At 38.7% G+C, this 12170-nt stretch overlaps 1 protein-coding gene across 1 annotated transcript; it reads right to left on the reverse strand.

Annotated features, from left to right (window-relative positions):
• Positions 1 to 3715: 3715 nt before the first annotated feature.
• On the reverse strand, positions 3716 to 11763 carry FAM174A (family with sequence similarity 174 member A). Its single transcript, XM_015849479.2, has 4 exons — positions 11432 to 11763; positions 6094 to 6228; positions 5085 to 5151; positions 3716 to 4258 (listed from the first exon to the last, which is right to left on the reverse strand). Exons 1-3 carry the CDS (start codon positions 11689 to 11691, stop codon positions 5124 to 5126), a joined length of 423 nt encoding a protein of 140 aa, XP_015704965.1. The 5' UTR covers positions 11692 to 11763; the 3' UTR covers positions 3716 to 4258; positions 5085 to 5123.
• Positions 11764 to 12170: the final 407 nt, after the last annotated feature.

Genomic DNA, 12170 nt, shown 5'->3' on the forward strand with positions numbered 1-12170 from the left:
TAGCTTATCGCTTGGACAGGTGCATTCTTTGCTGGGTAAAGTACTGGTTGGATGACTGCGCCCAGAGAGTGGTGAGGAATCAAGTCACATTCAGCTGGTGACTGGTCATGAGTGGCGCTCTGCAATGGTTGGTACTGGGTTCCGTCCTGTTCAGTATATTGATGACGTGAATGAGAACTTAGAGTGCACCTTCAGAAAGTATGCAGATGACACTATGTTGGGAGGAAGAGTTGTTCAGCCTGGAGATAGGAAGGCCCTTTAGAAGGATCTGGACAGGCTAAAAACCTGGGCCGAGGCCAGTAGGAAGAAGCTTAACAAGACCAAGTCCCAAGTCCAGCACTTTAGCAACAGTAACCCCAGGTAATGCTACAGGCTTTAGGCTGATTGGCCAGAAGACTGTATAGAGGAACTGGGCCTGGGGGTCCAGTCAATACTCTGCTAACCAGGAGCAAGCAGTGTGCCCAGGTGGGCAAGAAGGTCAATGGCATCCTGGCTTGAAGTAGTGTTGCCAGCAGGAGCGGGGATCATCACTCTGTACTCAGCCTTGTGAGGCTGCTTCTCATGTACTGCATTCAGTTTTGGGCCCCTCACTACAGGAATTACACTGATGCCCTGGAGCCCGTCCATAGAAGGGTGGCGAAGCTGTTGAGGGGTCTGGAACACAGGGCTTTCAAGGAGGGAGCTGGGATTGTTCAGTCTGGAGAAGAGGAAGTGCAGGGGAGACCTTATAGTTCTCTACAACTTCCTGAAGGGAGGTTGTGGTGAGCTGGGTGTCAGTCTCTTCTCCCATGCTATTGCATTGGCAGGATGACAGGGTATGGTCTCAAGGTGAGCCTTGGGAGGTTCAGGATGGATGTTAGGGATTACTTATCAGAAGGAGTGTTCAAGCACTGGAACAGGCTGAGCAGGGAGGTGGTGGAGTCAGCCGACCCTGGAGAAGTTCAAGAAATGTTTAGATGTACTGAGCGACATGGTCTAGTGTGAAATAATGATGATGGGTGGGCAGTTCTTGGAGATCTTTCCCAACCATGCTGATTTTATGATTGCATAATACCTATGCTGTTACAAATTAAGAGAAATGTTTCAGTTTTAAGATAGTGAGAACAGATACATCTCTACTAAGGACAATGCGATTTTCACATTAAAAAATCAAAATAAAGAATCATACATTTTATAATGAACTTTGCCATGTATATTACCGTACCATTCCTTTTCTTGAAACTTGTAGCAAACCAGATGAATTCAAGAGGTTTTCTGAAGGACAGTCAGAGTAGGCAAGGTTATCAAGTGAAATATTACTCTTTCTCTGCTGTTAATATCCAGAGGCCTATAAACACTTTAGTTACATCAGTATTGCACACAGTAGCTCTGATATTTCTGTATTATGTCAGTAGACAGCATGTTACATTGGAACCAGAAGTGCCACAGCTGCTCATGAAAATAAGTCTTACTATCTCTGTGAAAGTGAGCTAAAAACTCCTAATGCTGTCATGTCTCAGTGTACTACATGTGGTTATTCATATTTATTTAGAATGCTGTTTTCTACATATTTAGTTTCTAATACTGAGTGATTCTGAATTTGCTACAAAATCCTAAGCCTTTAACTTCACATAAGTTATTTAGAGAGTGCACTCAAGCTGAAAACATGGTAAAAAAACATTGCTTATTTGGGGGAAGGGGTGATGGAGAAAAAAATTTAAAATTGTAAAATTCACAGAAAATAATTTGATGCAAAGTTATGCATAAGCCCTCATTCACTGAGCAAACAAGATTTTCTGACAACCCCCTTTAGAAGAGGAGCCATCTCCGAATACTGTTTTCAGAGCACTGGATCTGTGTGACATTGAACTGCTTCGCAAACATCTTATTCAAAAAGGATGTTAAATAGGCTGGATCAAGTAGAGCTGAAGCAGATAAGCTCCTTTCACTCTTTAAATTCCAGCACTGCCATATGCTCAGTATATACCATGCATGGAAAAGTTCTGAGATTACGTATTACTGAGCATGTATTATCACTTCCATAAAAGACTTCCACTGCAATACCATTGGGGTAGATTGAAAGCCTTTTATACCACGTTACCAACCACCAGGCAGACATAATATCATGCAGACATTCAATTTCCCTTCAGCCTCTCTCTCTCTCTCAAAGAAGGGGAAAAAAAAAATAAAAAATGGAGAGATTTCCAACTGCTTGGTCAAGTCCAAGACAGGTGCAACACAGGCCTTTTAGAATAAATTCATGTCAGTGCCAGCCAAATCTAACTCCTAAAGTTAGATATGGTCAGGACAACATTGAGGAATTATGCACCGCAAAACAAAAAGCATCTGGAAAACCAGAAGACACAACTGTCTCAATTTACTATCAGCTTTATGACTTTTCTATAACCACTCATGCTAGAAAATAGAACCTCGTAATTCTGATGGCGCAAATCCCAGAAGCTCACATATCTTTTATTTTTTATTTTTTTTAAACCTAGGAAATTCTCTCAGAAATGTAAATAACCTGTTTTGGGGGCATGTTTGGTTTTTTGTTTGTTTTCCTGCAGGAAAATGTCCAGATTTATGTGGAACAGATAAGAGCTTACAAAGTAAGTACACACTTCCAGTGTCCCAGATGTAGATAAACAATTGAAGTATGTATGCTTAAGGAAGACAGTCTCTACCGCTAAGGTTAATGTGCAACACTGCTAGAAAATAAGCATTTACACTGACTTGAACAATGATGGCCCACTTCTCATATGGGAACAACATGCTTTACCCTCTGCCATGGAACTTGTTGCTCTCTCACCTGCAGCCAATGACACTGCTATTATTTGCAACATTTCTTTCTAGATTCCCCAGATAAAAAATCAGTCCTGTGTTCTCATTTCAGTTCTATCTTTAACTATGGATGGAAAATAATGTGTACAAGAGGGGAAGAAATAAAATTACTTCTATTTATTGTAAATACAATATATTTCCCAGTAGAGCGTGGCACATGAGCAAACTGTAGATTTGCTTGGAAGACTGATTACATCAAACCCAATCTATGGCAAAATAAATAGGGTTCAAAACAAATCAGATAGCAGAGAATTTTAAAGATTTATATAAATCTACAGCAGCCAACTCCCCATCACTATGAAAGTATTTTTGAAGGCATTCCTGCTCTTCTCAAAGAAGGGATGGAATAATCAGGAAAAACAGTCTGTTTGCAAGTTTATACCTTAAGATAAGATATATTCAAAATTAGTAGTACAGTCACACCGATCTAATTTTAACAGCCTGGAATTTCTACATTTCACCAATCATACTTACTTTTTTTTTTTTTAATCAGACCTTCTGTATCTTAAAACTTCCCCCATTAAATTTTAGGACACTGGCTAAGGAAAACAAATTAACTAAATTCATGTGAATGTTACTGTATATTTCATGGTAACTGCTGCTTTTGTTATCACCTTTTTACTTTAGAGTTATGGCTCAAGTTTAGTATTTTCCCCAGATTTAAACAGAGTGCAAAAGTAAAGAACTTTACCTAAAGTCTTCATCTCTGCTTCTTCACAGGTCTGAATGCTGACACCACTAAGTCAGTGGAGCAAGAGTTGTTTCACACCAGTTAAAGATGGCCCTCACCAAGAAACTGAGCTAACAGCCAAAGGTGGGGCATTACTGTGTTTAGTAAGACCGCATTAGTAACATCCTTAACAACTACATGGTGTTGAAATAACACACTAGCTGCTAGAAACACTGTGAACAGATTTATTTTTTCATTTAAACTTATACACAACGTGTTTATTAGTTTAAAAAAAAAATTTCAACATGAAAGGCAGTAGTTTGGCTTTTTGTCTGCAAAGGGTAAAGCACCTCCTCACTTCAAACTGAGTTGTAACAATTCTGAGTAATCCACAGCAGTTAAGTTTACTTATAATTTAATATCAGCCAAAAACCTGTTAACATTCCAGATTGCTGTAGAAAAACTGTATACCACACTTAGGCATTAGTACAAACAAAAAATACCCTGTTTTACAAGTCATTTCCCTTCCAAACAGGTTTTCATTTTAGTGCACCCTCTCTCATTAGGCTGTACATTTACAATTCTCTATATACAGAAAGATACAACAAATTCATACAATATTTATTGCAACAAAGTAAGGATGCCACAGTATGCTAGTTTAAATTAGCCTCTCCCCAGCTTGCAAACCCTCTTGCTTCTTATTTCCCCCGTGAAGCAGCCTCCTCTGGTTCAAGAATTAAGTTCTTTCACTGCAAGGCACGTACTTATCTACAACAGAAGAAACAGATGCATTAATGTGAAATGCTGTTTCAAGGGTAACGTTAGTCTACATTTTTAAAGACCAAATATTAAAACAAAAAAGGTACAACTCTTTATTACTAAATTTGTCCATAAAAGCAGGTAGTTACCACGTTACCTTGAAGTAAAATGCCATAAAACACTGTTCATTTAAACCTCCAAAATACAAAGGTAGAGCATTTAGACATGTGTTCTTTCCATGTTAGAGGTATTAGACCTCCATGGTTTTTAGTTTCATTTTATTTATTATATACATATATATATAAAATATATAAAAATAATATATATAACAAAACTAAAAAATGTATTCAGTAAGTTACTGAACAAAAGGGTTAAAATTCCACATTCAGGTAAGGTGTCCTGAACAGAACAGGCACAGAGACAACATGGTATATGGAGCACAAAACCAGTGACAAGAAGAAGACACTTAAGTTGCGCCTATGCTGCTTTTTTCATCTATCTGTGAAAGGAAACAGCAACAACACAAAGTAGTAACCGTATCAGTACAACAGTATACTAACACAGCCATACTCATTTTAGAAGAGAAGCCAGTTTCCCTGCTCTGCCTTAGAGTGAGTTGTAAAGCAGCTTACACTACACAGGCCTACAACTTTCTAATAAAATGTACTGAACTGACACCTTAAAGAAAAGATCTTGGTTGATACAATTAGAAAAGAAATCAAGGCAGACTGAATGCTATTACAGTCTACAACAAGTCGCAGAGAAACACACAACTCTTTTGTATATGGAACTGCTTCCACAGTTTGTTGTCTACTAGGAAAGTATATGAACTCACCAGAATGTTAACTACACAGCTATTTTCCTGAGTCTGTGTTTAGTTTTTGAGTGCATTCTGTTCCGATCTATGAGAGTAAGAAAATTATGAACTGAATAAGCTGACTGACTGTAGTTAAGCAAAACTGTAACAATTTTAGTTCTCACAGCGTGGCTCAATCTCGACATCACCTCTTCTGTAAGCCAACACTATCAAATTTTAGGCCATTTTTCAGGCCGACAGAGAAGAAATACACATACATTTATGCTACAAGTTACATCACTACATATCTACACAGGGCCACAGCATGTTCAAACACTACTGAAACACCCCACTTCTTTTCCAGCTTCTTCTGAGTGTTTGGTCTTGGATAAAAACACTGGGTATTTTTAGTTTTCATGTGAAACTGACACCATTAAACAATATTTTAACAGCAGAAGTTCTCTCATCAAGACAGTATCATACTATGTGAGGAATTATATATGTTCATACTAATAAGTACTTGATAAGTACTTCAATTTTAAAAGAAGCTGAGTCTTTGGAAATTAGGACTGCTTTTTTTTTTTTCCAAATCTACAACTCTACATCATAACGTGATTTTTTTTTTGTTAGGTAACACTTAAAAGCAACTGACAATAGAGGTATGCTGTTTTTACCTTAATCTAAACCATACTTCTGTTCTTACTATTCTTGTTTCTATCTCTTTATACATTCAATAAGAGACAAGAGTCAAATATCCAAGAATGGAATAAGTGAAGTTATTAATTAGTTATTGACTTTGTCTTTGGCATATTAGTTCCAGAGAAAGTCAAAGACAAAGGTATTCTGGAGTAGATCAATAACTAAAGTACTAAACTTATCTTCTTGCCTACTAAATTCTTGCCCATTTAAAATTCAATTTATTTTGACATCACTTCTCTAACTACACATATTTATTAAATAAAATATTGAGCATCTCCAGTCAAGCTTCTTATCACCTGTGCTCCTTCATTCCCATTTGTAGACATACATTCAACTTCTACATACAAACCTTCGAGGATGATTGGCATCGAATAGTGTTGTATCATCATCATCATCATCTTGCTCTAGTGGTGTCAGCTCCATGTTTTCTAAGTTTGTATCCAAAACTCCATATCTTCTTGTTTTTCTGTTATTTCTTCTGAGCCTGAAATGTATTTTAAGATATATAAGTTCTGTAAGTTTCAGCCTACATTCAATTTTGACAATGTAAGATAAATACCCCTTAAAAAACTGCTACACTGAGACTGATCACGAATTTTAAAAAGTTACTGTAATTATAGTTCACATCCTCAGTTCAGTCAAGTACAGTTGTCAGACAGTTCCAAGCATGAAGAATCTACAGGAAATGACTGAGGCCAATAAGAGTTTGTCACCTTTAGTTTTGTATAGAATTACTTCAGAGAATACAAAAAGGCACTTACTTAATAGCTAACAAGAAAGTAAGTGCAGGAAGCTATTCAGTGGCTAAATGCAAGGAACAGGTAAAAATACAAACCAGCGTACAAAATACACTATGAGCAGACCCTACAGTGAGATAAAAAAATCTCTTGCCGTGTATTTGCTGCACACTTCATAGAACAAGAGGCCAAGTTGGAGAAAAACTCATGAAATCTGTAACAGATATGCTGCACAGTACACAGGTGCTATCATTTTTAGCTCAGCCTATAAAAGACTTCATGAATTTAAAAAATAATAAGTAAAAAAAAAAAAAAAAAAAAAAGTAGCATTCTCAATAACTTAAAAAGGATTACTTTTATCCCTTTAGTTACTACTGACTCTTTGTTGTCTAATAAGATGAAGCTATGAAAAATGGGATTAATTTTGTTTTTTACACAAAAATCCATGTCATATTTCTCTATTCAGTCTCAACAATTTCACAAAAAACACCTGACAACAATGGAGGAATCTGCAATAACATACAAACAAATATTAAAGCCAGAAGAGGTATCGATTGTAGACTATAAGAGCAGAGCTAAATAAGAACTGAGAAATGCTGGTATTTAACACCAACCTCAAGCCTACAGAAAAGTTTTACTCGTATGTAATGCCAGCATACTCCTTCTTAAAAGTGGAAATATCTTCTCATATCATGTGCTACGCAATATGGGGCAATCTATTCACATTCTCCATTAATGAATATTTCAAACTAAATGGATTCTTCCTGAACCACGAACTATGCCACTTACAAAAAGTATTCTCATAAAGTCGTTAGTTGGATCTAGTATCTTCTGTGAAGGGCACGCATGAGCTACAGATTTTATATCCATAAAAGAAATTCAATATTCCTAATCCAAAACGCTTAAAAATAAATTTCTAGAAACTTATTTAAAATTAATATCTGACACATAACTCATATTGAACTGAGTTTTGGAAGTCTAATATGATATGATAAATTGTGTGACAAATTCTAACAGTTGTCTAAGCAAAAAAAAGCCATTTCACCTTATCAGCTACACCTGTTTTCTCAACAACTCATGAAGACTGAAGAACTAAGAGCCTGCTCTTAGAAAGAAAAAGGATGTATGAGCTGTATTATTAGTGTTTTTGTGCACTGTCGGGCATTTTGTTTCAAGTATCAAATCCACGCCTGGAAGGCAAAATAAAACTGTCAAAACGAATAAGGCATCACAATGTCTAAACATCCTTATTTCTAGTTCTGATGGATACGTTGTATGGCGCTTGTTACTACATACATTGTTCTTTGAAAAAAATCTTGTTATGAAAAGAGTTTGATACCTATAGATATTAAAATTCACAAAAGATGTGCAGTTTTATTGTAAAGGACACAACTTGCCATCACAGCAAACACAGCCTGGGAAGATGTCCAGAAAAGACTTGTGCTACACTGTAACAAAAGTTTTCCTCAACATCACAATTGGAGGAAAACAACAACAACAGAAACAATAACAAAACCAGAAAACAAAACAAAACAAACCCACAGACTTTCTTCCTATGAGGGCCAAACACAGGGACATGCTGATCACAAACCTTCTTCATGGCAGATACTCAAAACAACCCATCAAGAGTAGAGCAGCCTACTGGAGGCTGCAGGTGCCAGAACACAATCCCCAGGGGTGCCTCAGACAGCCTCCTTCTGCATGCCCAGTTATCACAATTGCTGAAAATACCTCCCAAACTCATCTTCTCAGCACACCATGGGAAGGAAAGGCACAAAGAGCCCAACTTTTATAAAAGTGAGTTGAAAGAAGAAGTCCCATACGCAAAACTGGAAATGAAATCAAGATGTAGATTTTCCATGTAGTCTTTATCAGAGCTAGAAAAATCTGATTTCTGATTTTTAAATTATTTCTATGAATAACTGAAGCTAAAGGGTGAGAATATGTTGAAATTTTGTGAAAGCTTCTGAAACCTTTATGTTTGTTAAAAACACATACGATACTGGAAGGTTTGTATCTGAACCTTGAATTTCTAACATGAGTGCTATCACAAATTTCAGCCACAAATGCAATCTACAAAACACGTGCTTTGTCTGCGCTGATGGATGCGAACAGGAACATAGTGGGACAAATACCAGGCAGCCTGTTCAGAGCCCATTTGCTAAGACAACATCCACTCAGAAAGCTTGCAAGTTTCTGGTTCAGTAACAAAGAATAATAGCTGAAGATATAATTATTTTGGAAAGAACTTTCATCATTATTCAGTATCTATATGCAAGTTTTCTTAATACCTAAATTTCTGGCAATTAATGGTTTATGAGTGTGACAAAACTACTGCAACAGCAGAAAGAAAAAAATGGCTATATATATAAAAAAAAATAAATTATTGAGAGTACAAAATAACCTTTATGCATTTTCTCTCAAACTATCATTAGCAAACAAGCATTTTTCTCATGTGGATTTAAGGTTGCAGCTGCAAGTCACGGTGTCCAAGTTAAGTTGAACTGCCTTGCTACATGATATATATGTACATGTATACAATGAATTCTTCAGGCAGCTGTTCCCAACAATGAACATTTCAATAGCACAGCCCTCAAGAATGTGTAAATAAAAAAAAAAAAAAGAAATTTGCTGGTCCTAGATGGTAAATATTATTGTTGTACAGTTAAACCAAATACACAAGCATATTGAAAACACAGGCTTTTAAAGTCTAATCCTGTAAAGTGGTAATGCCTGGAGCATAAGGTACGGATCTCTTCCCTCTGGAAGTAGTAACAGGAAAGGGTTTGGCTGGGGATCAGGAAAAGGCTCTTCACCAAAGGGCAGTCAAGCTCTGGGTGCCAGGCTGACCTCAGCTAGCCTATGGGTCAGTAGAAACTGACATACCCCTGTTCCTCAGCAGTACAGGAGGAAGGAATTAGATGAAATAGTTCGAATGTTCAAATAAGAACAAAGGAACTCACCTAATACCATCAATAGACTAAACTCAGGGAAGACTAATTTATCATCAATCTGTAACAGTGCAGGGCAGTAAGAACAGCAAGAACACCTTACTGAGCCTTCCCCTTCAATTCCATGTTCAGTGTCACACCCATCTTCTCCCTGATCTGCAGCATCACAATCGGATGGGGGACAGGTGCTATGATCAGTCAGTTCATACTGCTTTATCTGCTTTGTTCCTTGCTAGAAAACCATGGTGTAGAAGCAGTCACTGAAACCTGGTGGGATTATTCCCGTGACTGGAGCTTGACTATCAACAGCTACAATCCACTCAAAAGGGACAGGTGAAGAAGGCGAGGAGGAGGTATTGCCTCCTACATCAAGGAAGGAACAGAGTGCTAAGAGCTGTCCCTGAAGAACGGCCATGGGCAAGTCGAAAGTTGACTGGTAACAGTCAGAGACCAAAGCAACAAAGAGAGCCTTGCGAATGGTGCTTATTAAAGGCCACCTGAGCAAGTGGAGCCTGCTGATGAAGCCTCCTTCCTCCAGCTACAGGATTTGCAAGCTCTCAGTCTGCTGGGGTTCTTCAACCATGCTGACATCTCCTGGACAAGCAGCACAGTGAGCTACAAGTAACCCAGGAGGCTCCTGGAATGAATAGAATCAGCATTTCCCTTTCTTAGATCTCTTCTTCCAGAGCACAGACAGCAACACTCATGGCTCAGCTCTGGCCACAAATGGGCCTCTCTTGAAGCAGCTGGAGCCACTCTGCTCTGACATGGGGCGGTGCTGGGCTCTGCTCACAGAGGCTACCTCTGTGCTCTCCCTAGATACAAAAACCTGGACACTTACAGCCAGACAGAACATGTCTCCACTTTCACTCCTACTTTTTCCATGGAAGGATATCAGAAACAGGAAAAAAAAAAAAAAAAAACCTAAGAATTTTCTGGCTGACTCAAAGCACATCTGACCTAAGAAGGTAACTGTCACCAACATAATCAAATCTGAATTAAAGCTGTAAATTTGTAGTACTTTCAGAGCCATATCACTCTAAATTTCAACAGAGCTGAATACTTATATTGGACAGGGTTTGAATTTAAACCCGCTTACTTCTGTCATAAAAGTGACATTCCTTTCATGTAGGGTATGTTTCAGCATGACATATTTTACTTACTAAAAAAATCAGCCTGAAATAATATTTCCTTTGCTCTCAAAAAGGAAACCTTTACTCAGTACTTCACACATCAAGACACTACTCTTGGTTAAGTATCAGCTGTTTGGTCCTTTCTTAAAATTATTTATTATTCATATACATAACAACACATAACCTTAGATTTACATATATTTTCCCTCCAAAGGGGAAACATTCACAAATATTCAAGTGCCTTGCAGAATCAGTGAAATAACTAAGCTCACTGCCTCCTCTTGTAAACTTTTATATAATCAAGATGAAGCTTGTCTATGGAATCCCAGAGGGAATAATGCAGAGGCTTTCAATAGTTCAGGATCTTACAGATATTGCTGAACAATTCCAGAACAACAACATGAGGCTTAACTCTCCCGTCTACATTAACACACAGAAGACAACTCTTCAGTTTCAAGTGCAGAACAGTAACCTTCCTAACTGCCCTGGTTGCAGCTAGAACAGAGTTGACTTTCTTCATAGTGTCTAGTGCAATGCTTTGTTTTGGCTTCAGGAGAAAGATGTTCTCTCTGCATCTTCTGTAATGACAGATTTTTTTTTTTTAATCTATGTTATTTATTCTTTCCACAGTACTTCTCAAAAATCCAGCACCAGTCTGTTTTCACTTAGCTACAACACTACAGAGCTTCCTTTAGGATATGCAGCTACCCAGACATGCATGATGAAGACAGTAAGTCTGATGGCTGCTGGAACGAATCCTACAGAAGCTAAGTAAAAGCAGGCTGTCCTGCTCTGCGCAGATAGCGTGTTTTTTAAGTGTCCAGCACAGAATAATGCTTTCTTCCCTCCCCCCGCCCCCAGCTCACCGCACTGTCCGGATCACGAAGTAGACGATGAGCGCGGCGCTGGCCAACACCAGCACGGACAGTGCGCGCTGGGTCATGGGCTGGCCCTGCTCAGGCGGCACCGGCATCTCCGCCAGCCGCCCAACGCTGCTCCGCGTCGCAACGCCCGCCGTCTCCGTGGGCTGCGGGGAGACGAAGGGGCTGCTGATGAGGGCTACGGCGGCCTCCCCACAGCGTGCCGCCAGCAGCAGCCCCGCCATCAGCCATCGGGGCGGACACATCGTGCCCGCTCGTCCCGCCCGCACACACCGCTCTCCTCCGCCGCCTGCCGCGCAGCCCCGGAAACGGAAGCGCCCGTTGCCAAGAGGCCGCCGCTGTCAGATCTATTTGTTAACGTTAATCCTAATAATAACGTTTGTCAGCTCCAAACACAGTATCTGTCATGATTCCTCATCACTTTGAACCTGCATGTGGGAATTGATTTGAATTTGGCCATTTTAAAGTTTGCTGACTGTAGCTGCTTTTAGTCGTTGTTGCTTAATTAATTTTTTGTAACCAAAGAAAGAAAAAATTATGTACAAATGGTGATGTTCTGTGATCATCGTTACGACAGCTTTTGAAATAAACGTCATTCTATGTGTAAGTTGTAGAACTTTTCTCACCTACAAGAGAAAGGAAAAACTTTCATATCTCATATCCAAAAGGTGACAGAACTTGAGTACCACTGAAAGACTCTGAGACTGCTAAATTGTCCATTAAA

The sequence above is a fragment of the Coturnix japonica genome, chromosome Z (assembly GCF_001577835.2).
Source record: "Coturnix japonica isolate 7356 chromosome Z, Coturnix japonica 2.1, whole genome shotgun sequence".
Taxonomy (NCBI): domain Eukaryota; kingdom Metazoa; phylum Chordata; class Aves; order Galliformes; family Phasianidae; genus Coturnix; species Coturnix japonica.